This window comes from Natator depressus, chromosome 17 (assembly GCF_965152275.1).
Source record: "Natator depressus isolate rNatDep1 chromosome 17, rNatDep2.hap1, whole genome shotgun sequence".
Lineage (NCBI taxonomy): Eukaryota > Metazoa > Chordata > Testudines > Cheloniidae > Natator > Natator depressus.
This window is the reverse complement of record NC_134250.1, coordinates 12715900-12742116: the sequence shown is the minus strand read 5'-3', so window position 1 is coordinate 12742116 and position 26217 is coordinate 12715900. Positions and strand designations below refer to the sequence as shown.

At 41.1% G+C, this 26217-nt stretch overlaps 1 protein-coding gene across 3 annotated transcripts; it reads left to right on the top strand.

Annotated features, from left to right (window-relative positions):
• Positions 1-24354, top strand: KCTD7 (potassium channel tetramerization domain containing 7). Of its 3 annotated transcripts, none has more exons than XM_074974875.1 (6): positions 1-133; positions 10434-10617; positions 11342-11461; positions 14722-14900; positions 16067-16439; positions 18131-18784. In XM_074974875.1, the coding sequence occupies exons 2-6, from the start codon at positions 10529-10531 to the stop codon at positions 18213-18215; spliced, it is 846 nt and encodes a 281-aa protein (XP_074830976.1). In that variant the 5' UTR covers positions 1-133; positions 10434-10528; the 3' UTR covers positions 18216-18784. The 3 variants fall into 3 exon arrangements, with proteins under 3 accessions (XP_074830976.1, XP_074830975.1, XP_074830974.1); XM_074974874.1 differs by lacking the exon at positions 18131-18784 and adding an exon at positions 20122-24354 and having other exon boundaries at positions 7-133; positions 11292-11461; XM_074974873.1 differs by having other exon boundaries at positions 7-133; positions 11292-11461.
• The last annotated feature ends 1863 nt before the right edge of the window (positions 24355-26217 follow it).

Genomic DNA, 26217 nt, shown 5'->3' with positions numbered 1-26217 from the left:
TCGGCCGGTCGGAGGAGCGCGTGACGCAGCACGTAGAGCGAGGGGCACGGGGCGGGGCTGCGGCTCACCCGGGGCGGGGGCGGGGCTGCGCATCCCTTCGACGGCCTCCGCAGCTGGGGAGCCGCCACCGCAGGTGAGGGGGAGGGGCGCGCGCGCGCGGCGGCCGCCCCGTCCGTTGGGGGGCGAGGGGCACCCCTGGCTCTCGCTGGGGGGGGGTCTTCCCGGGCAGGGGCGCCGCCGGGCTCTGCCCTGGAGGGGAGGCCACAGCCCGTCTCCGCCCAGCCGGGGTCCCCATGGGGGCGGGGGGACGCGTGTGCCCACCCCCACCGACCTCCCCCACCAGGGGCTGTGGCAGCCTCGGGAGCGAGGGGCTGGCGGTTACCCCGGGGCTGTGCCAGCCGAGCAGACAGCCAAGGCACAGCACCAGCCCCGGTGGGTGGGGGGTGTTTCTAGCTGGGCGCCCTCAGACAGGGCTCCTGAAAGGTTGGCGGCCTGGGCGGAGTCTCCCCTCCCGTCCCCAAAGCCTGGAGCAGGGACCTTTACAGCTGCAGCCCCGCTGCATAAGGGTCACTATGCACCTGCATATACTTGGGTTTGTTTTTTTTCCCCCTGGGTGCCCTGAGTGCCTTTCTCCACTCGGATGTAATCCGAGTCGTTTACCAGGGATGTTTTCTACCTTGTGATAGTGGGATGCCTGCAGCCAGATGGGTAGATCCAGTAGTGCTTTTCTAATGGCTAAAAAAAAGGGGGGGGGCAGCCCATGGGTAGACACCTACACACTGTGGTGATGGATGTCGTTTTGGCAGGTAGCTGTTTGTTTTGGTTCTTAAAAAGCTGTCACTCCCAAGCATCTAAGTGAGGAAAGTTGCAATAGAGTGAGACAAAATCAAAATGGAAACTGTATAGGTCTAATTGAAATGCACAGCAAAATTTTTTAGCTGAGAGCAGTACTCCCAAAACTGCCTTAAAATTACCGCCTGGCAAGTGGGGAAACACTCCCTCGAAAAGGCCTGGTAGGGCTGCAACAGGTGTTTTAGAAACAAACAAAAATAGGTTACTTTGGACTGTTGCCACCAGGTGGCATAAGAATGGTTGTCGCAGTATGCTGGCCCATTCTTACAAATAGCGCTGCTCCTGAAGACTGCAAGTGCCAGCCTGTCAGGTGAGAAAAATAGTTTTGTAGGAAGAGCTGTTGAAGGGGACAATGTGCAGGCTTCTGGTGTTAGTCAGTGTTACTGTCAGCAAATGCAGAATGGGCAATACACACAGGCAGACTTCATCTGTTCTCTGGCATCCTCTGGTTAGTTTGGATAACCTCTACTTCTCAATGCAATTTCCCACTTAGGGTTGTTACTGCTGGTGATGCTGCTTCCAGTCATATCCACCTACACAGTATGTCTTTTGTTTTAAACTGTTCCTTCTGGTCGAACCAGACAGAATTAATTAATGGTATGTGTGCAAGATACCCTTTTGTCAAGCATGTCTCAGGTACCCAGGCCTTTACGTTTACAATCAGTTATATTACTGACATGTTAAACTGATTTGTAGCATTCTGCTTTCCACATCTCAGGGGTTCTTTTGCTGTTTGAGAATATTCTCTCTCTTGTTTGGGGGCAGCTTTCCTTTCTCAGACTAAGGTAACTCTTCTTCCCCAATTTCTCTTCTCCGCTCAGTACACACAAACCCTTGACCACATGGGATTCATTTCAAATGTTACTCCTGATCTTCCAGTAGGCTGCTGTTCAGCCATGCACAACATTCTGTCCCTGCAAAAACCAAGGTTCCCTTGAAATCTTCTAAATCCTCTTAAAGTTCAGCACAGAATACTTTTTTACATTTGAATAGCAATGCTCTGGAAATAGGGTTGTAAAATGAACAGGCTAACTGATCCCTTGTGTTAACTTCACAAATGATACTGGATTATACATTGTTTGTCATTTTTCATGTACATAACTTCACTGACACCACATCTCCGAAGTACTGTGCCTCAGAAGCAGTTAATTAAACCAATCTGAAAAGAGCTGAGAAAACAGCAATTGTGATAGCATTTGTATGAAACACTACACATACTCCTCCTTCAATCTGGGTTACAACAGAAGGTGAGACAGTACTAGGTATGTTGTCTTCCCTAGAGAATGAAACAAAACTAGCAAAACAGGCTCATTCAGTAACTCTGAGATTAGGAAAAAAACATATCTAGGGGAAAAATGTCAGTTAACAAGTTATGGGGAAGTAATCTTGTCCACTAAGTAGAACAGCAGTTTGTAAATTGGGAGGATATTTCTTTATAATTGGATTATTAGATGGGTCTAAGGTATCTGATGTCTAATTTAGAACAATGATACATCCTATTAAGGAAGTGTCTCCATTCATTTTCTTTTCTAGATTTGGCCTTAGTATGATGTTCTAGAAAAATTAAAGGGGCCCCAGCTACTTAATTTAGGTCCAAAATTTGTTTTTTTAATGTAAAAAAAAAACGATTTACAAAACCTAATGTGAACATACTTTTTTAAAATAATGAAAATATCAGTTAAACAATTAAAGCAGGATTTTATGAAGGGAGGAGGAGTTTGGGAGCAAATTACTTATTCCACTGCACTTCTGTGAACCCAAACACAAGAGCATTGGATTAGTGCCTGAGAATCAGAAAGTGGAACCACCCCCTCAGAAAGATTTGCTTATCTTTTTTCTTTTAGGCAGACTTCTTGTTCCGGTGCTGGTCAACAGTGATAGTGATGTCAGTAGTCCATTGCATGCAGGGATGTCTGAGGGCGAGCAGGAAATGAAGCAGGTTTAGACAATAACCTCAGCTGCCTATAAATGAACATCAAAATTCAGGTTAAACAAAATAAGAATATAATTTTAATTTTTTTCTTCTGATCATTTATTTGAGTATTCATCTTCTTTCACCAATGACTGAAACATCTTACTAACCAAATCAATCTGTTCACCTTTTAAAAAAGATAAAATAAATGTTATTACAAATCCTTGTTCTTGGGCTCTGATGATGTACTCTGAGCTTCATTATAGAGGCAATTGTACTGCTGGAAAGTTCAAATGGAAATGCTAGTTTTGTAGCCAAAGTTTTCAGACTTGGGTGCCTAAATGAGAACACCAAATTCCGTAATTGGGCAGTCAAACAGGATGCTGTGGAAGCATATTAATACTCATTTTAGAGGCAGAATGGAAATAAACATAGAACTAGTCTCCCAAATATAGGTGCCCAAGTTTCAAAATTGAGTTCAAAGTTTGAATGTTATCGCTGTGAGTAATCCTATAACTAAGTAACAAGAACTAAGGTAATATCAGTATTTACCAGATTAGAATCAACTGGGATAAGTTCTACCAATTTTTCCTTTGACTGACAACAAGTGAAAGCTGATCCTTAAATAACAGATAGATGGACTGTCACTGTTGGATTGCTATTATATGTCTGGATAGAAGCATACTTTTATTTTTCTCTTTCTAACATTTTTTTTTCTTATAAAGTTTGGATGATAAAAGTTGATTAAAGGCCTTTGGAGATGGAGTAGGGAAGTTGCAGAGAAACACTCCTAATAATTCCTTCTTCTCAAAGCCTTACTTTATTGGAAAGAGGGAATTTTTAATGAGATTTTGTCACTATTGGTACTTCACAGATTATGATATTCCATGGTTATCCAAAATTCATTCTTTCTCCCTGAATGTGACATTCATGTAGAATCTGAATTTTGTTAATTCAAAACAAACTCCAATGATCTGAAAGATTTGGGAGTCCCCTGAGAAATGTGGATAATTATTGCTTATCAGTAATAACTGTACATTATTATCTCAGCTTCTGTGAGATAAGAACTGGGAATATAGCAGCCAAAGCACTGGCTTTCAAATGGCAGTGTTATAAATAATACATTACCTCTAAATAAGATTGAAAATCTTTCTGTGGCACAGTGCAAGATGTAACCATGCAGCTGAAGGCTCTTGCAAGCTACCATGCAGTTTTAGGCATGTGAAGAAATTATCATTGAAGGAGTCACTACCAAAATTCTTTTTTGTTTGAACACTCTTGTTAATGTGCATTTGGGGGGGGGGGGTGCAGTGCACATGACTTTTGAGTATCAATTGTATTAGATTAAAAATAGGTCTTATTTCATAACAAGATTTAAAATAATTGCCAAAGTGAAGTCCTTCTACCTTCATATATTTGCCTATGCATTTTATATTGTGATGAAAAGAGGGTTATGTAATGAAAGCTCATCATCTTTGTAGTTCTAGGATGTTTTTCTAATTACAGTCAGCGCCCATTTCTACCATTTGCAATGCAGATGTTTCTTATTGTGCATATGAGCAATATGTGGCATGGTCTCTAGGCCAGTCCTGTTTGTCAGACCAAGAAATGCGTTACAATCTGATAAAGCAACAAACCCATTTTCTGTTCTCAGAGGCTATATGCTCTGGGTAACTGAGGTTGGATCGTCTTAGTTTTAAAAAAAAAATCATCTGATCAGCTAAACACAGATAGATACCACTGCCAAGGAAATGGAGTATAATTTGTCTTTGCGGGGTCTGTCTGTAAACTCTGCCAGTGATGGAAAATAATCTATTTTAGGGTTTTATTCTGCTGCCCATCTGCTGAGTATCTGAGCACCTTACGTGTAAGATCAATAGCAATAATAATACTAGCTCTTACTTATCATTTTTCATCTATACATCTTGGAGCACTGTACAAAAGAGGTCAATATCATTATCCTCATTTTGCAGATGGAGCAAACTGAGACAAAACAGAGGTATCCTGATGTGCTCAAGGTCACTCAACCTGCCAGTGGCAGAGCCAGGAATAGAACCAGGTCTCCTGACTTCCAGTCTAGTGCTATATCTATTATACAACACTGCCTTGTAGTGCCCAAAAGTGAAGTCCCAAGTGGACTTCATGGACTCATTTCTCCCTTTCAAGGGTCAAAATTCTCTTAGGAGTAAGGTTTTTTTTGTGGGGGTGGAGGGTCATCAGAATTTGGGAATCAATGTGGTGTTTGAATTGCGAGTTTCATTTGTGCGGAAAAATCATTTACAAAATTTTTTTTTAATGTTTCCTGAAGATGGTCAGATTGTGGATTCATTTGATCTCCTCTGGAAGATTGTTGCATAGTTGTATCCACTCTGTAATGGTGGTTTTATAGCAGCTTGAAAGAAGGAACTTGGAGTGATGCAGAGCTGTATAAAATCTTAAAGAAGTACATTTTCTTTTTTGGGATGATATTGTGTAGTCAGACACACCCACAGCCCTGCAAACATAGGGACCTCTGTTCACACCAAAATGTAGTAGTAAAGGAATAGCAGTATTTCTAGCAGAAATATAGGATCCTCTGCTCTCTATTTCTCACATTCTGCTGATTCCTCTAGTTTGCAGTTTCCCGGCTTGTTATTAACCTATTCTGTACCACGATTGATGCTTCCCCTTTGTCCACCTCCACAGCCTGGGCCAACACGCTTTTCTTCCAAGCTCCAGGAGAGATAACAAGATATTAGATGACTAACTGCCTCTGTTTCTACCAGACTATGTCCAATTGTCCAGATCGCTATTGGTCCTAGAATGACTTCATAATACTTTGCCTCTGTGCTGCAGAAGCGTTTTGTCTTACGTTTACTGAGGCAAAATATTTTGAATCCAAGCGAAGATATTGTTAAACTTGAACAAGTAAAGTCACAGGTTGTTATGATGCTTTGCTCCATGTGTTGACCACATAGGGCAGCCCAGAGGGTCACATGGCACCTCAGTGCTGGAAGCTGAATGTAGTTCTTTAGTCTGGTCACTAGTGTCTCAGACTAATGTGTTTCTCTCAGGTGTTGTCAAGAATGATCTCTAGCCACTAGATAATAGTGACCGCAATATAGTTCTTCATCCTTGGACGTGGAATCATAAAACAATGACACTAAACTTTCGAGAGAAAAAATTTTTTAAGTGGAAACTTGAAAAAGGACCTAAAATCAAACGTAAATAGATTAAAATCCTTGGATTTAGCATGGAGGCTACGATATCTTTGCAGAGTTCCAGAAGGAATGCCTAGCCCTAAACAAAAAAGGAAGCTGCAAGGCAAAGACATCACTAGAATGGCTAAGTGGCAAGGTTCAAGAGGTTACTCAAGCCCAACAGTTACCCTTCAGATAATGGAAAGCCAATAGGAAAGAGCATAGACTATCGCAGGTAAAATGTAAGATGGAAACTGGAAGAGTTAAGAGAGAACAATTAACCGAAGACATGAAAACCAATTAGAATAAATTGGCTCTGGACAAAACACTAGAGGTTGAGGATAGTTCCTTTGATTACAAGTCTTCTGAGGGAGCTGTTCTCCAAGGAAAGGGTTCCTCTTATTACTTTCCCACCTTTTGTTGCAGGACTCTCTGTGGTAACAGTATATAAATCTCAGTAATTCCAGCTCCTGAATGTTACTAATCCCAAATCTCCCAATGGAGCCTCTACCATGATTTCTTCTTTTACGTTTGAAGTGTTTGAGCTGCAGAGAGCAAACACAATGTTTTAGGGTCCCAGTCTGATCTGCTCCATTAGGCAAAACTGATATGCTCCCTCAGGCAAAATCATCTGGATATTCAATATTAATGTAGGGTCTAGGGCTGCTTTTAGCCATCTTCATTACAAAAAGGGCATCTGCTCCGTTGCTTTAGCTTTCACAGGTCTTTAATTGAGGATGCTACATTTGTTTGTTTGGAGATCTTCTACTAAATCATCTTGCCCATTTCCTGGCTCCAACCGATGAAACTTTCCCTGGCATTCGTGGTGAGTGTGGAGTTAACTCTGTTCCTGTTGTGCCTTTTGATGTAAAACACATTCCACTAGCATAAGACACTTGTTATAAACCTTTATGCTGTCCTCTTTAAAATAAGTTGTGTATCTTTTTGTAATACGCACAATGATTGTAATCTGTTATCTTCAGTACTGTATATTTCCTCCCTAGGATGTTTATGGAAAAGAAATACTGACAGTTTTTCCTATAAACATGTTAAAAATATGTGTAGTCACTAGGCAAGAAATGACCTTGTTAATTTCAACATCCAATAAAATATTGGTGATAGGATCAAGCAGTTCTTAGGGAAATCTGATTAGGGAAAATGGAATATTTTCAAGATAAGAGGCTACAAACAGTGGAATATGAAAATATAGTAGCTAAGCAACCTTTTAAGATACTTACCCCTCCTTTTGTGCTAAAAGTGAGTTGGGAGAATGGTTAATATCCCCAGTGGTATGCACATGCAAAGTATTCTGGTGTGTGTTGCTTTTGGAGTAGTAGAGAAGGGAATTCTTTGCAGTTAATATAGCTGGAGCATTCAGGTAAAAAAATATTTGGCACCAAGAGCTATTCCAAAGCTAAAAGTTGAGAGGTTTATTAATGGATAATACAGTCTTCTGTTAGGTCTGTATTTCCCATCATGAATAATTAAAGATTTTTATTTTGGGGCTGGTTGGGGGTCAATTCTGCTTGCGGTACATCAACTGGCAGAAAAATTAAACTGTTTCCTTTTCAGAAGAAGTAGAGGCCAGTTGGTTGCTTCATGAAACGCTTGTTTTGATTGTTTGCATCTATTGCCGTGTCTGTCAGAAAGACACTGAGGTGGCTGTTGCTATTATAAGCCATGGTTTCCTTTTTGTTCAGTCTTTTTAAACACACTTTTTCAGGGGGTTGGGGATTAATGGAAGCTAGGGCCAGTGAAAGGTGTTGAACTGACAACCCATGGAGACTGCAGTTCTCCAGCTGCAGGACAGATATAGTATGGGAGGCTTTCTACCCTCAGCATTCCTCAAACCTGAGCTGGATGTATAGACTCACCTCTAGAAGGTATTTTGGTATCTATGTCCATTAAATCATTAGTCGTTAATGTTAACTGCCCACTGCACCTTGAATAGTCTCTTGTAACATGTTAACTCATTGTTTGTTCCACCCTTGTATTAGCTGTGACACTCTGAGTACCTTTCCCAGACCTGAAGATGAGCTTTGCGTAAGCTCAAAAGCTTGTTTCCTTCACTGGCACTAGTTGGTCCAGTACAAGATATTACCTCACCCACCTTGTCTCTCTAATATCCTGGGACCAGCATGGCTACAACAAGGCTGAGACTGCCAACAAGATTGCTAGTTTTGGTGATTTTTTATTTTTTTATAATGTTTAAATTCTGTTCTCTGTGGGTTCTTATACTGTGTCCATCACTGTAGTGTCTGATGGGATCCCCCTGAGATCAGGAGTTAGACCACCAAACTCACTTCACATAACCTGCTAAGTAACTATTGATGGTGGTTGAAAGTCTCCTACAGGAATAATGTTTCAGTGGTTAGGATGCTAACTTGGGAAACCTAGCTTCAATTACCTGTTCAGCCACAGACTCCCTCTATGATCTTGGGCGAGACAGTTAGCCTCTCTGATCCTCTGTTTCCTCTCTGTAAAATCGGGACAATAGCACTGCCCTTCCTCACAGGGATGTCATGAGGATACACACAGTAAAGATTGTGAAGTGCTCAGATTCTTTGGTAATGGGAGGCCATATAAGTATTGTAGTACATAGCTAAGTTGAGAGTGCTGGTGTATCTGACATTGGGGGTGCTGATGGTTGCAGTTTTTTTTAAAAAAGCTACTGTAGACATACGTGGACACTATCAGGGATAGCTGGTCCAAAATTAGGGTTGTTTTTGGTCAGGTGGCAGAGGGTAAAGTCAGTTCTCTCACTCCCCTTCAGATAAATTATTTGGTCATATTATTACTATTAATTTATTTTTTTAAATAACTCAGTGCTGGTATCTGTTACCTGTGAGCAGCCTGGCTTTGATAAATAAGTGACATTGGATAAGGAAACAGATCACTGTTAATGTAGAAGCTTAAAAACAAGAGACACTTGAAGTGCTAGGTTTTGAAGGACTGCTGCAGACGGGATCCGAGAATGGAGAAAAGACTCCAGGAACTCATACTCCTTCAACCAGAAAGGGTAGGAATGTGGGGTGGAAGCAGATGGTAGCTCATTACAAAGAGCTAAATTGTTGTGAGAGGGGCTACTGGTAGCCTGTTTTCCTGTGAAATGGAAATAAAAACTGCTTAATAATACAGTTCACAGGTTGGTTATACTAAAAACTGCAGAGTTTCTTTATTTTACTTTCTGACAGACTGAGAGCAGTGGTGATGGGTTTTGAAGGGAATTCAGTCCCCAGGCTGGAGGGATGATGAGGACACCCTGTGGATGTGTTGGAAATGAGGCTAGAATGCCAATGTGAGAGAAAGATAAGACCTGTAAGCAAAGGTCCTAATATTGGAGTGATGCTTGCTGTTTTGAGCAGTCCCATTCGTGACAAAATACCAGTATCCAGCCCAGAGTAATAACAACGTAAAAACCAGCTACAAACTTAAGTGAGAATAATAGGATAACACAAGTGTATGTTTCATGCACTGCTAGAAATCTAAAAAGTTGTTTAAGCTGTGGTGTTTTTCCACTTGCAGAATGTACACAAGTCTTTTTAAAGGAGCAAAAGACCACAGCGAGAAAACAAAGTGTAGAGAGTGGTGGCAAAAGAGGAGGATTCAATGCTGCCTGCTGTCTTCCCTGTTCCCTCCCTTACTAATTCCCCCCCACACACTGCACAGAAGAGAGCACAGTATTTCCACCTGGTTGGCCTCACTTTTCTGCTACATAAGATGGGCCTTTATTATCCACATCATGCTGCATCGGTCTAAATTCACAACAGTGTGAGACTCAATTCACAGGAAAACTTCATCAACGTGTTTTTGGTTAGAATGCTAGATTTGTAGCTCGTTTTTTGGGGTTAACATTTTACATGAGTTGGTAGAACTGCACCAGAAGCCTTCAGGTAAGGCACAATGTGCAGAAAGCCCTGCTGTAAGCATCTGAAGCTACTGCATTAACACACAGCAGAGCCAAAACTGCTTTGAAAGATGCAAGATGATTAAATGACTTGACAACATTATTGTAAACAATGACAGGATTACTACAGCACAGTCCAACCAATAAGAGAAAAGCTTTCAGAACACAACTCTGCAAACAGCCAATTGCAATTTAGCGGCAGGTGAACCAATAGCTAATTGGAATTCAGCTGGGAAATGACAGCTCTGCTGCTGAAAAGAACTAAGCCAATCAAACACTGAATTGAGCAGCGTATGAAAATCAGCATTTTATTCAGCCAGTGACCGGGGTTCTCCTGCTCTGAGTCTGACAGGAGATTTCTTGGCACTGCTGGGCAGACTGCATTCCTCCAGATATATGTGCATCTGTGAGCTTGACTCACAGCACAATAATAATCATCCCTCTAATGATTCACTTCCCAATAATAACAGTGTCGTAAATTATTTGTACAAAGCAGGACAATTATGTCTCTCTGTCAGCTCTGTGATTGTCTGCAGCTGGTAGGGAAAGTATCCAGATAATTTGGGTCTTGTCTCTCATTTAGCATTGCCACGGCTGTCTGCCCGACAGACCTGGTTACAAGAGCCAGAGGGATGGTGGTAGTCACAGGGCAGAACAAAGCCAGTGGAAATCTGGACGATGCCATGTCGAGTTCAGATGCAGAGGATGATTTCCAAGACCCTGCCACTCCTACTGCAACTCAGGCAGGGCACTTGCTGCCTCAGCAGGTAAGGGTGGTGTAAGACTGTTCTCCTCTGAGCTGGTGAGGTGCTTACATTTGAGCCTCCATTGTACAGTATCAGGGAATCCATTATTCCTCATGCTGAAGTCTCAAGAGTTTCTAGTTTAATTTCTATTGCCAACTAGCTTGGTGAAGGAAACTGAACTCCTTTTTTGCATGATAGCCAGGCGTATTACCCGCAAAACTCATACCCTCCCCTCATCCACATTAGGATTTATCTGCTGTCTTCTACCCTAGAAAGAGAAGTGCTTGCTGCCTTATTATAAATATAGTTAATTCTTACCCTCTAAACTCAGCACAACTCTTCCTTGACCTATATCTGCCAAAAGTTGTTACCCGCTCATTTCTTTCTCTGAACTGCTTCCTTCATTACCTTGTTTCACTCTTGGGTTACGGCCTTTCATGCAGCGGCTCTATGCTTGGAACAGTTTCCTCCTTCCTTTGTGCCAGGAGATCTCCCTCTCCCTATTCCTCCGCTCTTTGTGAAACCTTCAGACTTCGATCTCCTCTCAGACTGTGTCTTTGTGCCATCTTGGATCTGTAATCTTATCCTGTGTTTCATAGAGATTCTCCTCTGTGTGGGTCAAGGGATCTTGTCATATACATGTTTGTGAAGCACCACAGAATAACTTTTAAATAGTGATATGATTGCTTTTCCAGTTCCCAGAAGTTGTTCCGCTTAATGTAGGAGGCATGTATTTCACTACCAGGCTGTCAACACTAAGACGCTGTGAAGATACCATGTTGGCTGCTATGTTTAGTGGAAGACACTACATTCCAACAGATGCTCAAGGCAGATATTTTATTGACAGAGATGGAACTTATTTTGGGTATGTGTATTGTCCTTATTACTCTAATTTTGAAACTGTTACTGTGTTAGGAATCATTAATTTTAAGAAAGGCAAGAATTCATTTGCAGTCTTCTGATTCAGTCCCATTTGAATTGCATCTTTTTATCAAAGATTGGTGTGATTAACATGCAACTACAGTTTTTAAAACTTCTTCCAGAAAACTGTCAGATTTCTTGGTATGTTGCCGTGCAAAAAACCCTATTATTTAAAAACTAATCATTGTAACTCACTTTACAAAAAAACCTGAACAATGTTTTAGTCCTCAGCAGAAGTGTGTGTACATACAAACACACAAAATAGCTCCATCCAGGGAGCCAAGTTGCTCGTACATTAAAAGTTGAGTATTTGACACCATTTCTTGTAACAACATGATTGTGGCCTCTCTTTTGTGATTTTTGTTGGTATTATCTTGTTGTTTTTACCCTAAAAGGGCATGGCAGTGATGTTCCTAGGATATTTGATAAAGTCCTCCTTTTTGGTTGTTACGATTTTCAAATGTTTTATGGAACATTTGTAGAGATTCGTACAAGTTTAGAGTATAACAGTGCTGTTAAGAAAAACACAATGCTAGTTGTCTGACTAATTTACAAGCTTGACTTCAGTGTAAAATATTCTTCCCTGTTAATCATACTATAATACTTAGAGGGGCCGAATCTTGTTTTGGATAAAATTGCAAATTTTTATCTTTTTTATTTTTCCTCTTTTCTGTTGTCTGCATTTTTATTTGCCTGAATTTCACATATCTGAATTTCAGGTATATGTAAATTCAGGTGAACAGATTAACACTACATGCTGATGAAATGTGTGGCACTGTTTCAAGCCTGCAGATATTTATTCACCTCCAAAATTGCCAGATTTTCTCTGAAAGAGAATTTGTTGTTTGAAATCTGGCCCAGCTCTAATTATAATGCACTTTAGAAAGCTGAAGGTTTAGGTAAAATCTATGCCTTTCGGGGATTTTCACTTTCCAACAAATAAATTCTGCAAAATGTAGTAGGATTAATTTTTGTTTTGCACGTGGACCAGCTACTCCCTGGACCAGTGAGAAAGTAAGCATAATAATTTATTGTTTTAAAAAGACCTGTTTACATATTATAGGTGGAAAAACAATGCAGGGGTCAAAGAACTTCTTTTAAATTGCTGATGTCTGGCAGTGTTATATTCAGAGCTCTGTTATAATCCTTCTAAAGGTCTCAAACAAGATAGTAGCTTTCTTTTTATAATTTATTTATTTATTTTGAGCATGATTCTGCTAATATTTAGTTCCACTTGTTGGCAGTAATTGCTACTCCAAATAATAAGCTTTTTCATGATCAGATCTTTGCTTGTAGAAATATATGTTGGACATTCTAACCTCATTTCCAAAATACTTTTCCCCAGAGGGATGTTCTTCATCTATCCAGTTGAGGACCTAATTCTCTTCAAAGCCAGTCAGTGCTGTTCCTTAATCCACCACAAAGTGCAATCTATATCAAGACAGAATTTCGTAGTATGATTAAGCTGATTTGTTTATTTGCAAACAAGTGTTGGCATTTGTGAGTTTCTTACTGCTGGCAACTGTCTTATTGGAAATTGAGTTAATTGTGATATACACTATCGAACCAAACCAGCACTTTATATATTTCCTGCAACATTATAAAGAAGGGCCAAGTAGCCGGTGTGTTCTTTGTTTTAGGTCATATGTTCACTAATAGGATTAATTAGTGAATGTTTGTAAAGTGGTTTTTCCATCTTCAAAGCATTCTGATCTAAACCATTGTTAAACACATTCAAATGAAACACTCTTTCTGTTGTCAGAATAATTGCAGAAGGCCCTGATCCTGTAAAGACAACTCCACAGCCAGACATTACAACCCCACCTGGAGCTCTTCGATGTTAGTGAGGTTTTCTGTGGGCCGAAGGATCTGCCCACATAGTTCTTTAGCAAAATCGGGTACTTAATGAATACAATTATCACTGTGAAGAGAAAAGGAGTACTTGTGGCACCTTAGAGACTAACAAATTTATTTGAGCATAAGTTTTCGTGAGCTACAAAAAAACTTCAAAAACAGACTCCAACGAGAGACTGCTGAATTGGAATTAATTTGCAAACTGGATACAATTAACTTAGGCTTGAATAAAGACTGGGAGTGGATGGGTCATTACACAAAGTAGATGTTAGATGGGGTGGGATCTGAGTTACCCAGGAAAGAAATTTCTGTAGTATCTGGCTGGTGAATCTTGCCCATATGCTCAGGGTTTAGCTGATCGCCATATTTGGGGTCGGGAAGGAATTTTCCTCCAAGGCAGATTGGAAGGAGGCCCTGGAGGTTTTTCGCCTTCCTCTGTAGCATGGGGCACGGGTCACTTGTTGCAGGATTCTCTGCTCCTTGAAGTCTTTAAACCACGATTTGAGGACTTCAATCGCTCAGATATAGGTGAGAGGTTTTTTGCAGTAGTGGGTGGGTGAGATTCTGTGGCCTGCGTTGTGCAGGAGGTCAGACTAGATGATCATAATGGACCCTTTTGACCTTAGTATCTATGAATCTATTTCCCCATGTTTATTCCCCCCCCCCCCAGATGTTCTTGTCAACTGCTGGAAATGGCCCACCTTGATTATCACTACAAAAGGTCCTGTCCCCGTCCCCCCCCCACCACCACTGGTAATAGCTCACCTTACCTGATCACTCTGGTTACAGTGTGTATGGTAACACCCATTGTTTCATGTTCTCTGTGTGTATAAATCTCCCCACTGTATTTTCCACTGAATGCATCCGATAAAGTGAGCTGTAGCTCACGAAAGCTTATGCTCAAATAAATTTGTTAGTCTCTAAGGTGCCACAAGTCCTCCTTTTCTTTTTGCAGATACAGACTAACACGGCTGCTACTCTGAAAATTATTACTGTGTTGTCAGTGAGAGACTATAATCTGTGTCCTGTTTCAGTTTAAGAGATTAAACCATCCTGAATGTTTTGTTTGCTGTGTTTTTAAACTGGGATCCCAACACTGCTAGCTTCACAGACATCACATTTTCCCGCTGGAGGCTCAAAAATGCCAAATGCAACTCAAAATATGCATTTGAAAATAGAGTTCACAGTTCATGTAAGAATGAGAGCTGCTGCTTACCTTCTGAATTTGAAAATTGCTGGACTGAGTAAAATGGTGTCTCCATTTCATGTCAGATTAACAATTAAGTTTTTTTTTCCCAAAATTTTTTTGAAGACTTGTTATTGAATAATATTTCCCCCCCTTCTGTTTAGAGACATACTTAACTTTCTGCGATCTGGTGACCTGCCACCGAGAGAACGGGTGAGGTCAGTTTACAAGGAAGCTCAATATTATTCCATAGGACCATTGCTGGACAATCTAGAGGAAGTCCAGCCTCTTAAAGGAGAAAAAGTTAGACAAGCTTTCTTGGGCTTAATGCCATATTACAAAGGTAAACTAAAGAATATTGACAATGTATATTGTATCTTGGTATGTGTAGTATAAATAATGCTCAAAAGACTGAGTTTACTTTCTAATAGTGTTAAGTGTTCTGAGGTAAATACGCAAAGGGGGTTTTCGTGAACAGGAAGAAAGTCCTGCGGTTCTGATGCTATTTCCTATACACTGGAGTAATTTTGACCCAGATCCTCAAACTTATTTAGGCTTCTGATTTCCATTTCCAAGCTTCAGTTTTTGGCTTTGCTTTTGGGTAGTTACGCTCTAACATCCTAGCTCTTGACATCGTTGAAGCCCCCACACAGCACTTCCACCTGCATCATTCAAGGTGATGAGTGTTTTTCCTTAGACTTGAATGAGAGCAGGATCAAGCCCATAAAGTGTGAGAAGAGATTCTTGAACAAAACTGTTTCTTTGAATCTGCATTGGTGGTTCTCTTGAGGCTTGCATCTCTTTCCTTGAGTAAGAGGTTGTGCGTTCAAGGTCTTTAGGAAATGTTTCAACAGCTATTTATTATTTCATGTATTGTGCCTAAATGGGCTAAATACTTTATGGACATAAAATAAACAGGCCCTGCCTCAAAGAGCTTACAGACGACAGAATCAATTTTTTTGAGACAATAGCAAAACTACTGTGTTTTGCATTGTTCCTTGTAGGCACATAATAGCATTACCAACAGATCTTATCTGAACATGGCTTATATTAAAAATACCCTAGTATGAGAGCGGCCTTGAACTGAAGAGAATAATGCCGTACATGTGACTTCACACCTAACTTAAAGACCAAAAAACCGGAGTTTTCTCAGTCTTGTGATTCTTTGGTTATTTCACAACTTGAACTTTTGGCATACTGCTCAAGCAGTCGTCATAAAGCTTGCAATCATAAGGTTGTGTATAACTGGAATTTAAAGTAGGGGTCTATACATACACAAGATATAAAATCAATATCACAGACACTAAACTCTCAATATGAATATGGATAATTTCATTATTGTAGGCCGTATCTAACTGCAAGCAACCCTTGAGTATATCTTTAGTTGCCTCTGGCATTGTTTTAAGAATAATTCATGCCACTTTGATGCAGTAATTAGATTCCACATGAAAACATTGTGTTCTGTTCCTCACATGACATTCACTGTTTGTTACTTTTGTTGTTGTTTAGAACACTTGGAACGGATAATTGAAATAGCTAAGCTTAGAGCCATGCAGAGAAAAGCAAGATTTGCAAAGTTGAAGATCTGTGTTTTCAAGGAAGAAATGCCCATCACCCCATATGAGTGTCCACTTTTCAACTCTCTACGTTTTGAAAGAAGTGAAAGTGAGACAAAACTGTTTGAACATCACTGTGAAGTAGATGTATCTTTTGGCCCCTGGGAGGCTGTAGCTGATGTATACGATCTTCTGCACTGTATTGTGACAGACCTGTCAGACAAGGGAATTGCTGTGGATCATCAGTGCATTGGTGTGTGTGATAAACATCTGATAAACCATTATTACTGCAAGCGCCCCATCTATGAATTCAAGATTACTTGGTGGTGAGTTATTCTTTTCAGAAAGTGCATAAAAAGTCTTTTCTAGACAACAATTGCTTTTAATATTATCTTTTGCAATATGTCTCTGGAAATGCATTGCTGCTGAGATGCACTGGAATCGACGTGCTGAAATGTTGGCTAATGCTTAGCTGTTCAGCAAATGGGAACCTGTTACATGATAACGTCTTGAAAAAACGAGCCTGAAACAAGATTCTTGGCTCAGGTATCTTAACTTGACACCTTCTGAAAGGTCCCTACCTGCTTGGTGCCTTTTCTGTAACAGCAGGGTCTGAAAAGTGGACAGTGCAACTTTCGCTCACTTTGGAGCAGAGTCATGGCTCCTGGTGGTGCTAGCACCATTTGAGAACATCTGTGGCTTCAATTTTACCAGCTGGTGTAATGGTTTTAGTCACTTCTGCTAGATTGATCACTCTATAAAGCCAAATACCACTCCGGTACAAAGATATTGATAATGCAACTCAGAAATACCTGGTAATTTAAATAAATAAGGGAAAAATGTCCTAAATGTTAATGTTGGTTGTGATTATTTCAGTTTTTCAAAAAATAGCTTTATTGAGACTCTGCATTACAAATCTGTATTATAATAGTTCAATTATTTCCATTTTTATGACCAGAAGAACATCTAACAAATTCAGGCTACATTCCTTAATACATTTAGGACAAATTACAATTCACAAAAAGCCTGTTCTCAGCATTAGAAATTCTAAATGTTTACTACACCTACAAAAAAGAAGCTGTATACAGATGGGTCATTTGGAAAGGTTTTTGGAAAATGGGAGAACCCTACTGGTATGCCCCAATTAGCAAAGATAAAATGGGCACTCAAATATATGAATTACTGTAAACTTAACTCTTCCAGATCCAATGATAATTCCACGTGATTCTGAAATGGAAGCTGGATGGTGAGACTTTATAAGCCAAGCCCTGAAAAAAAAAATGAAGTTACATGATGAATATCCCTGTTTGTAGCAATAAGAAGTGTAATTGTTGACTTTGTAATTAATCTTTAAAGATTTCTCCAGCTACCAGTTAATGTGTCTCTGTAGCAGATTTCCTTTTAGACTGAAAGAGGCTATCCCAGGATCATCTTTCTTCCCTGAAAGTGATAGTTGAAATACCGAAATTTGTAAATGTCTCTCTTGAAAGCTCAAATACATCATTTTATCCAAAATGTAGGAATATATTTAAATCCTGGAAATATTACTATAATATGGAGTATCTCAAATCATCTCCACTATTTCAGGAAAGTCACTTGGGTTGGCCTCAAAATTTAATCTTGGAAATATTTATGTAAATTGTAAGCTGCTGTGTTACATTTCATTGGGTTGATTAATCTAATTTGTTGACCAGAAAGGTCTTTGGGAAGGCAACTTGCATGTAAAATGTTTATTAAGAATTTCAGTAAGAATCTTTGAATAGCATGTCCTGAACAAAAAAAAAATTGATTAGCCCTCATTCATACTGTTTAATTTAAGAGATTACTGTAATCTCTTCTTTATAAGGCTGTACTCGGGGGGCTCACGACTTTGTATCTTTGTAAAGGAACATTGTCAAGTGCTCGGGTTTAGGACTAGAATTTAGGTTTTGGAAAGGAAAAGGGGGAAGGGAGATAAACAGATTTTGTCCCCCCCCCTTTTTTTTTTAATTTAGTTGAATCTTTTTTTAAATGTTAGGATTCCCCTTCAGTCTGAGAAAAACAACACCAACCTATTAGTGCATGAGAATCTGAAACTGAAACAATCTAGAAATGGCAAATGAAACTAACCAAGGTAGTTTCACTAAGGCCTGATCTACACTACAGAGGTACGTCGAAGGAAGCCACCTTAAATTGACCTGTTAATGTATGTGCCTACGCTACCGGGTTCTTTATGCTGACTAAGTCGCCTCTAATGTTGACTTCTGTAATCCACCTCTACGGGAGGCATAGCACTTAATTTGATTTTCATGGGTCGACTTCAAGGTAGTGCAGACGCAGCATTGTGTAATTCGACTTAATTGGCCTCCAGGTGGTGTCCCACAGTGCTCATCTGTGACCGCTCTGGAGATCATTCTCAACTCTGCTGAACTGCAGCCAGGTACACAGGAAACAGTCCCTCCCTTGCTAGAGCACTGGGAATTTTTGATTTCCCATTTCCTGTTTGATCAGCATTGGGAGCATGCCAGCTTAAGCACAGCTGATCATGGAGACTACATGCCCCAAACGCGCTCCAGCCTGGTCTGCACAGGAGGTGGTGGATCTCATTGCTGTGTGGGGAGAAGTCTGTGCAGGCAGAGTTCTGATGCAGCAGAAGAAACGCTGACATCTATGCAAAGATCGCTCATGGAATGGGGGAGAAGGGCTACATGAGGGACACACAGCAGTGCCGTGCGAAAATAAAAGAACTTCGCCAAGGGAGGCAAACAGTCGTTCTGGTGCTGAACCCCACACATGCCAGTTCTACAATGAGCTGCATGCGATTCTTCGGGGTGACCCTACCAGTTTCCCCACAAGCAACATGGACACATCAGAGGTGTGTGAGTCTAGGGACAGCAAGGAGGACAATATGGTGGATGAGGAAGAGGAGGAGAATGGGAGAGAGGTGAGCGGTGGGTCCATTCTCCCCAAGAGCCAGGAAATATTTTTAACCCTGGAGCCCTGTGGGTTGCAGGACATCATGGTGACCCACCATGATGCCGGGGAAGGCACATCTGGTGAGTATACAGTTACAATCAAAGTCCAGTTAAACTTTAGCGGGCGCACACATTCAGTGGTATTGCATATTTACTGTGAAGAAAAAGTGAGGTGCTGTGGCTCTCTGCTTACAAGAGGCTGCTCCAGCTATGCCAAGGGTGGCCCCCGGAAGTGACTGTTTGTGTGGACTGGGCTAGCCCGAGAATCCTCCATGGATATCTCTAGGACACTTTCATGGAGGTACTTTGCAATCCTTTGCAGAAGATTTCTGGGCAGGGCAGTCTTATTTCTTCCACCATGGTAGGACGCTTCCCCATGCAACTCCTGAATTAATTCTTCTGGCATCATTGTGGTACACAGCATAGCAGCATAAAGACTGGGTACATACCCAGACGCTTGCAACATCTCCTTCCTTTCCGCCTCTGTTACCCTCAGGAGACAGTTAGCACATAGGGTCACCTAGGAGAAACGGTGGAAGTTCTCAGTAAAAGTGCTCTTACAAGGGGGAAAAAAGAGCATGTAGACCTCCTCCCCCAACCCAGATGCCGGATTGCCAAACCACATGGCCGCTAATGTGCCTTTACTGTTCTCGGCATGGATTGACAAGTAGTTTAAGTGGCTGATAGAGGACTGGGGCCCCACATGTGAGATTCTGCAATTTGAGAGTGAAAATGCCCCCCCACCCCCACCCCGCCATGTTTGTAAACAGCTTCCCGTGGTGCTATGGGGAAAGGCCATTGTTTGACTAGCTACCTCTGCTTCTGACATGAGCCTGCCATAAACTTCATTAAAAGTGCGGTCACCCATGACTTGGGGGGGCTATTCACCATGGCTGGAACAGCAAAACGCACAGTTATGGATTTTGATTGTTATGGCTTGCACCTAGTGTAATAAAAGTGGGTTGTTTTTTTTTTTAATGAAAACAGCTTTGCTATGGAAACATTTTATGCATGTACAATGGCTCCTTTCTTTTTTCCCATGACTGACCCCCAGCTGGAAATGTGTCCTTTGGCATGTCATCAACACCTGAAAGCAGACTTTCGCTGTTTAGAAGGAGGTGAAAGAGAACACGGGAGGACATGTTCACAGGGATAATGAACACCTCTGGGACAGCTGAGACAGAGCTGAGAGCGTGGAGGATTTAACTGTCTGAGAAGTTAGACGTGGACATGAAGAGCAGGAAAGCTTCCAGTGAGCAAGAGTGTGCGGCGCAGAATGAGATGCTTTGGATTATGAAGGACCAATCAGACATGTTGAGGCATCTGGTTGAACTGCAGGAACAGAAGCAGGAGGGGTAGAGTCCCTCTGCAGACTCTGGTGGACAGCCAGCCAATATTGCCTGGCACAGAATCACCCTCCCCCAAGCGTTCCATTAGTCATGGGAGAAAAGTCCATTATCCCTTTCACTTATCTCAGGAGGAGGGTACAAGGAACAGAAAGTGCTCGTTCACAGATCTTTAATGGTCTAGAATGCAGTGTTATGTTAAACAGCTAAAAATTTTACTCCTGTTCCAACTTTACAACCCCTTTTCCCCAAGGCTAACTTTTTTTTTCTGTTTTCCCTCTTTACTTATGTTTGTTAAATAAAGTAAATGGATTTGAGAAATACATGTTCTTTATTGAGTAGAAGCAGTGGGTGGAGGGTTGGCTTTGCAGGGACAGTGATGCAAGGCAGGTGAAGGTTTGGGAAAGCACAGTGCAGACAAGAAGCTCACATTACTGTGACTCATTATGGAAACAGATTTTCAAAGCCTCGCAGATATGCAGCATCCCTTGCTGTGCTCTTCTTATTGGTGTGTGGCTCTTCAAAAATGGCTGCCATGCAATCTGCCTCAACTGTCCACCCCTGCGGAAAATTTCCCCCCCTTTTTCCCCCCACAGATATTATGGAGCACACAAAGGGCAGCTATAACCATGGGGATGTTCTCTTCACTAAGGTCCAACCTGGTTAGTAAACTTCTCCAGTGCTCTTTTAAACGACCAAAGGCACATTCAACCTCCATTCTGCACTTGCTGAGCCTATAGCTGAACCGTTTGTTACTGCTGTCCAGACAGCTGGTGTATGACTTCATGAGCCATGGGAGCAAGGGGTAGGCTGCGTCCCCCAGGATAACTATAGGCATCTCAGTGTCGGTTTATATACTCTCTGGCAAGGTGGTCTGGTTCCAAGATGGGAATATGCATGCCATCTATCGCCCCATCGCAATTAGGGAACCCCATCACGGCAAAACCATCCACTATGTCCTGCACATTTCCCAGACTCACTACCCTTCGTAGCAGAAGTGGATTAATAGCCCTGCACACATGGAGCACAGCAGCTCCCACGGTTGATTTTACCTCCTCCAAATTGTTTCTGCACTGACCGGTAACTGTCTGGCATGCAAGCTTCAAAACAGCGATTGCCATTTGCTTCTCCACTGTCAGAGTAGCTCTCCTTTTTGTGTTGCTGAACTGCAGGGCAGGGGAAAGCTCTGCACAAAGTTCCTGGAAGGTGGTCTTCCGCATTTGAAAGTTCGGCAGCCGCTGCTCGTCGTCCCATACCTGCAAAACAATGCATTTCCACCAGTCGGTGCTTGTTTCACGGGACCAGAAACGGTGCTCAACAGAGTGTAGCTGCTCTGTGACTGCCAGCACCAACTGTGAATTTTTTTTTATTTTATTTTTTTTTAAATTTTCAGTGGCTTGCAGCAGGGCTGCTTGCAGGACATCGCGATGTTCCGCGTGGCGGACCCTACTTCGGCTCTAGAAATACTGCAGGCAGAGGCGTGAGGTTTTTGAGATGCTCACAGCAAGAGTGCACAACTAAGCAGGCTCCATGCTTCTGGGGTTATGGCTTACGCGCGGCAGTTTTAAGGTGCGAAAACCGCTGGGTTGTTTGCCATTGATACGAGGGAGGGAGGACGGTGCATCATGGGATGCCGACGCACTGTTCCCATTCTCCCCTGCAACATTTTGGTCCCATGAGGCATTGCACAAAATTCCCAAAACACACTGTGGCAAGTTGCACTTTGGGATAGCTCCCCACAGTGCACTGCTTTGTGCATCGATGTAGGCGCTGCTAGCGAGGGCGCACTCCATCGGGACAATGAGCATGGTGTGGCCACGCTCAATTGACTTAATTTGGAGGCTTGAGGTTGAATTAGACAACGTGACTTAAATTTTGTAGCATAGACAAGCCCTCAGTTGAGTGAAGACTTGAATGAGTCCTTCACTTGTCAGCTGGCTCCTCAACTTTGGTTTCTTTGTAGGGGAAGGGATCCTTAAGCCACAGACAGAACTTTTTACTAAACAGCCTCCTTCAGATCCAAAATATGAAACTTATGAGCCTAAGCTTCTTGTTAGGAGAAATGCTTTATTTAATGACTAAGTAGTCATCATGAACTGGGTAGTTCCGTGGTGCTCGCCCAATTCTCATGTCTTTGTATAAATGGGACATTGCTCTGGTCTGACTTTCAGCATTGTTGACAGAAATGGGAATCTCACCTACAGTGATTAAAAGCATACTTTTGGGCTTGACTATCTTCTGATCACATTTTAGAAATTTCCCAAGAGAAGCTATGATGGGGATTTTGTTCTTTTTGATCATGTTTATTTCATGAGGTAATATTCTGGCACTAACATTTGTGTCAGTAGATTACATGCCAACTTATTCTGGTTCACTATATTAAAAAGAAATGGACAGGAGGAAGAAAAACTTGTTCTTGTATTATTTGTATCTTAATTAAAGCCCTACCACATTCTCTACCAGACACTGAAAACTTTAAGTCCAGTTTAAAGAAAAGCCCAGACATAAGAACCATTGTGCTTTCATTATGAGCATACTTTCTGTGTCTTGTGATTTTAATTTGTGAGAGTTGACAATATTGCTATTGGCTGGACTTGTTCTAAACAAAATCTTTTACCGTGATTTAGATGTTGTTACTGCCTAATATGTGTTCATTTTTTGACAGAAACTGAGAAGAATTGTGCAGGAGGATGTCAGGGGAGTATACTCTGATAACTGCTTTAAATAACTTTATTGACTTAACTTTTCTTGGCGGATACCATCACATTTTGCAAGTTCTAAATTTGAAAAACAAAACAAAACACTGATCAGCTAACCCTCATATATATATTTAATGAATGATGTGTAGTTGTATAATGACTCCAGACACCTGCATAACACTGATTTTTTTTCAATGACTTTAGAACCTCTCTTAGGGCTTATACCCAGGCACATCCAGGAAAATTCAGCCCGATAATTAAAGGTGTGATTTTAAAGTGGATTAGTTAAACTTCATTAAATCTCTTTGTGGGCGCAGTTATTCAGAATTAAAGTGGCCTTAATTCAGTTTAGTTTAGTTAACTTCCAAACTGAATTAAGACCATTGCAAGTTTGAATGAAGAGGTTCTTGCAGGATTTTAATTTGGTTTAACTAGTCCACTTCATATTCACAATTTTAGCTAATTCAAATTAATTTTTCCTGGATGTCCCTGTGTAGACAAGCCATTAGTTAAACACCCTGTTTCTATTCAGTTATGTCCCTGCACATCTCTCCGCCTATCTGCCTATTTCTCTATTTCTGCCTAGTCTAAAGGCTGGTCTACACTAGGAACTTACATCTGTATAGCTACATCTCTCAGGGCATGAAAAATCCACACCCCTGAGAAACATACTAACCTAACTCCAGCATAGACAGCGGTAGAAGAATTCTTCTGTTGACCTAGCTACTGCCTCTTGGGGAGGTGGATTACCTAGGCCATCGGTGTAGGTAGTGTCTAAACTGAAGTGCTGTTGCAGTGCAGCTGCAGCATTAAAGTGTAGACATTGAGTATTTATACCACTCTGTCACGGCAGTATCTGAACACTTGTAAGGTATATTTCCTGTGCAGAATCTCTCGCTTATCTGGATAAACATCAGGGCCTCTGATCATTCTGATAAATGGATCATGTAGTTGTTTCATGTCATCAACATCGTTTTGTTATGAACGTCATGCTGCCCTGCCTGTTGTCAGAGAAACAGTAAGTGCAGCCTGTTTAGCCTCCAAATGTACATACCTAGAAGTATGGTGCATCTTTCGCAGCATCTTTGGAGAGGATGACTATCATTTTTTCATTCTCCAGTGATGCCGAAGGGAACCTGCTAACAGTGAGTGGAATATTTCATGTAAACCTTCCAATTGTTTTCAGTGTGCAAATTGCAAAAGCTGGATTACAGTGAAATCTCTGCTAATTGTGATGACTTAGGGGAGAGAAATTGTTAAGAACTGAGTTCTGTTATTTTTTAGGTTGCTGCATGCCCAAATATTTGCATTAAAATTATTAGTCTCTTAAAAACCTCTGTATATGCATTGGCTAGTGGTTTGAACAGAGCAAAGAGAGACCTGGATCCTGTTATTGGTTTTCCAGCTGACTTGTTGTGTGGCCTTGGGCAAGTTGCTTAACCTCTTCATGCTCCAGTTTCACATCTGTAAAAAGGGAATAACGATACCTCCTCATCTTTGTGACGTACTTTGAGAGCTTAATATTAAAAGTGCAAAGTGGTACATTTTAAAATGTTATATCTATGAAAGGCACCCGCCAGGAATGGGATGAGGTTTATTTTACTTTAAGGAAGGTATGTTTTGGTGTCCCAACTAGTTGACAATTGCTTCTTGAAAGGTAACTACAGATTCGTAGGACATAAGAATGTAACAAAACGAGACAATGAGCCTTCCTTGTGCTGCTCATAATGGCCCTTTTTGCCTATATACCACAATACTACATGAGGGTTGCCTGGCTATGATACAGTGCAGAACACATTAGCTGTACAGGCAGCTAAATAGTGGATTTAAATAGGTGGTAATTAATAGTTGGAATTTTTTGGGACATAAATTATACATTTTGTCTCATGGGTGCAGAGATTTTGTTCCCCTGGTGCTGGCATCTTTGTTGATTAATGATGCAGACTGGCTAACAGCCACTGGCACAGTTTACTTCTTTCCCTCCTCCCGTCTCTGTTCCTGTTTTTCCTTTGAGACCCTTGATTTGTTTTTGTAAACTGTTTTGAAACCTAGTTCCTGATCTGTTCTTTACACTCAACATAGCATGTAACTTTTTTTTTTAAGTATTGCCAACGGTAGAAGCAATAAGATTCAGATTTGCACAGCAAAAATGTCCTGGAGTCGCCCTGACAGATTGTGTAGAGATGTAGGGAGTCTATCAGGGAAATACTGTACAATCTAGTAACAACAAAGAATGAATTCATTAACCTGAAAGCTGTAGGTAGGCATCTTTTCTTACTTTGGCTTTCCCGGCTTCAAGCACTCACTGGAGCGGAGACTAGCGCAGGGGCTTGGGGACGCTCTTGCCAGACACTCAGGGAGGACGTTTATAATTTATTTTTTCCACAGGGGACACCTATGAACCCTAAAGCCCTCCACATAGCCAGCATCAGTGTTGTGTGTGAAAGATATTTCAATGTATCTAAACTGAGCTGCACAAAAATCCACAGTAAATGGTGTGTGCATTTGTTTGAGGGCATAAATGAAGAATGGTGCATTGACCGTAATTTTGTATTTCTAGACTTCTTATCTTTCTTTTATTTAACACAGTTATTATATACTAGGTCTTTTCTATAAATATTTAGCTGGGTCATTGAGAATGAGCAGAAGTATCAATTTACATTTGCAGTGTAATTCAAAAGGGGGTAAATGTATCTAAAATGTAATTCATGTAGGCCCCAGTCCAGCAAACAAGCCTATAAACTTTGATGGGATATATTTGACATTAAGAATGTGTTTTTTTAAATGCTTTGCTGGATCAGACTCAGACTGAATTTTAAATGTGCTATTGTGACTTTTAAATATGTAGTTCTTAGAGCCTGGTATGGACATTTCGAGGTCTCTTCTTTCTACACATGCATTACTCCTGTTACTGTCAGTGGGAATTATGCATGTAAAATAATTAAAATACATAGCCCTGAGTAGTGGTGTTTAACCTTCAAAGCAGTTTACAAATATTGACAACTGAATTCTCACAATAGCTGTTTCATGTCACGAGCTAGCCTTTCTGTTTTACAGATAGGGCAACTGAGTCAGGTAGATTAAATGACTTGTCCAAGTCCACAG

What these genes read in the sequence shown, in the direction of transcription:
- KCTD7 (XM_074974873.1), top strand. Translation starts at nt 10,483, where the DNA reads ATGGTGGTAGTCACAGGGCAGAACAAAGCCAGTGGAAATCTGGACGAT. An exon ending in GGCACTTGCTGCCTCAGCAG is followed by an intron (nt 10,618 to 11,291) that starts GTAAGGGTGGTG and finishes TTGCTTTTCCAG; the next exon opens with TTCCCAGAAGTTGTTCCGCT. An exon ending in CTTAATGCCATATTACAAAG is followed by an intron (nt 14,901 to 16,066) that starts GTAAACTAAAGA and finishes GTTGTTGTTTAG; the next exon opens with AACACTTGGAACGGATAATT.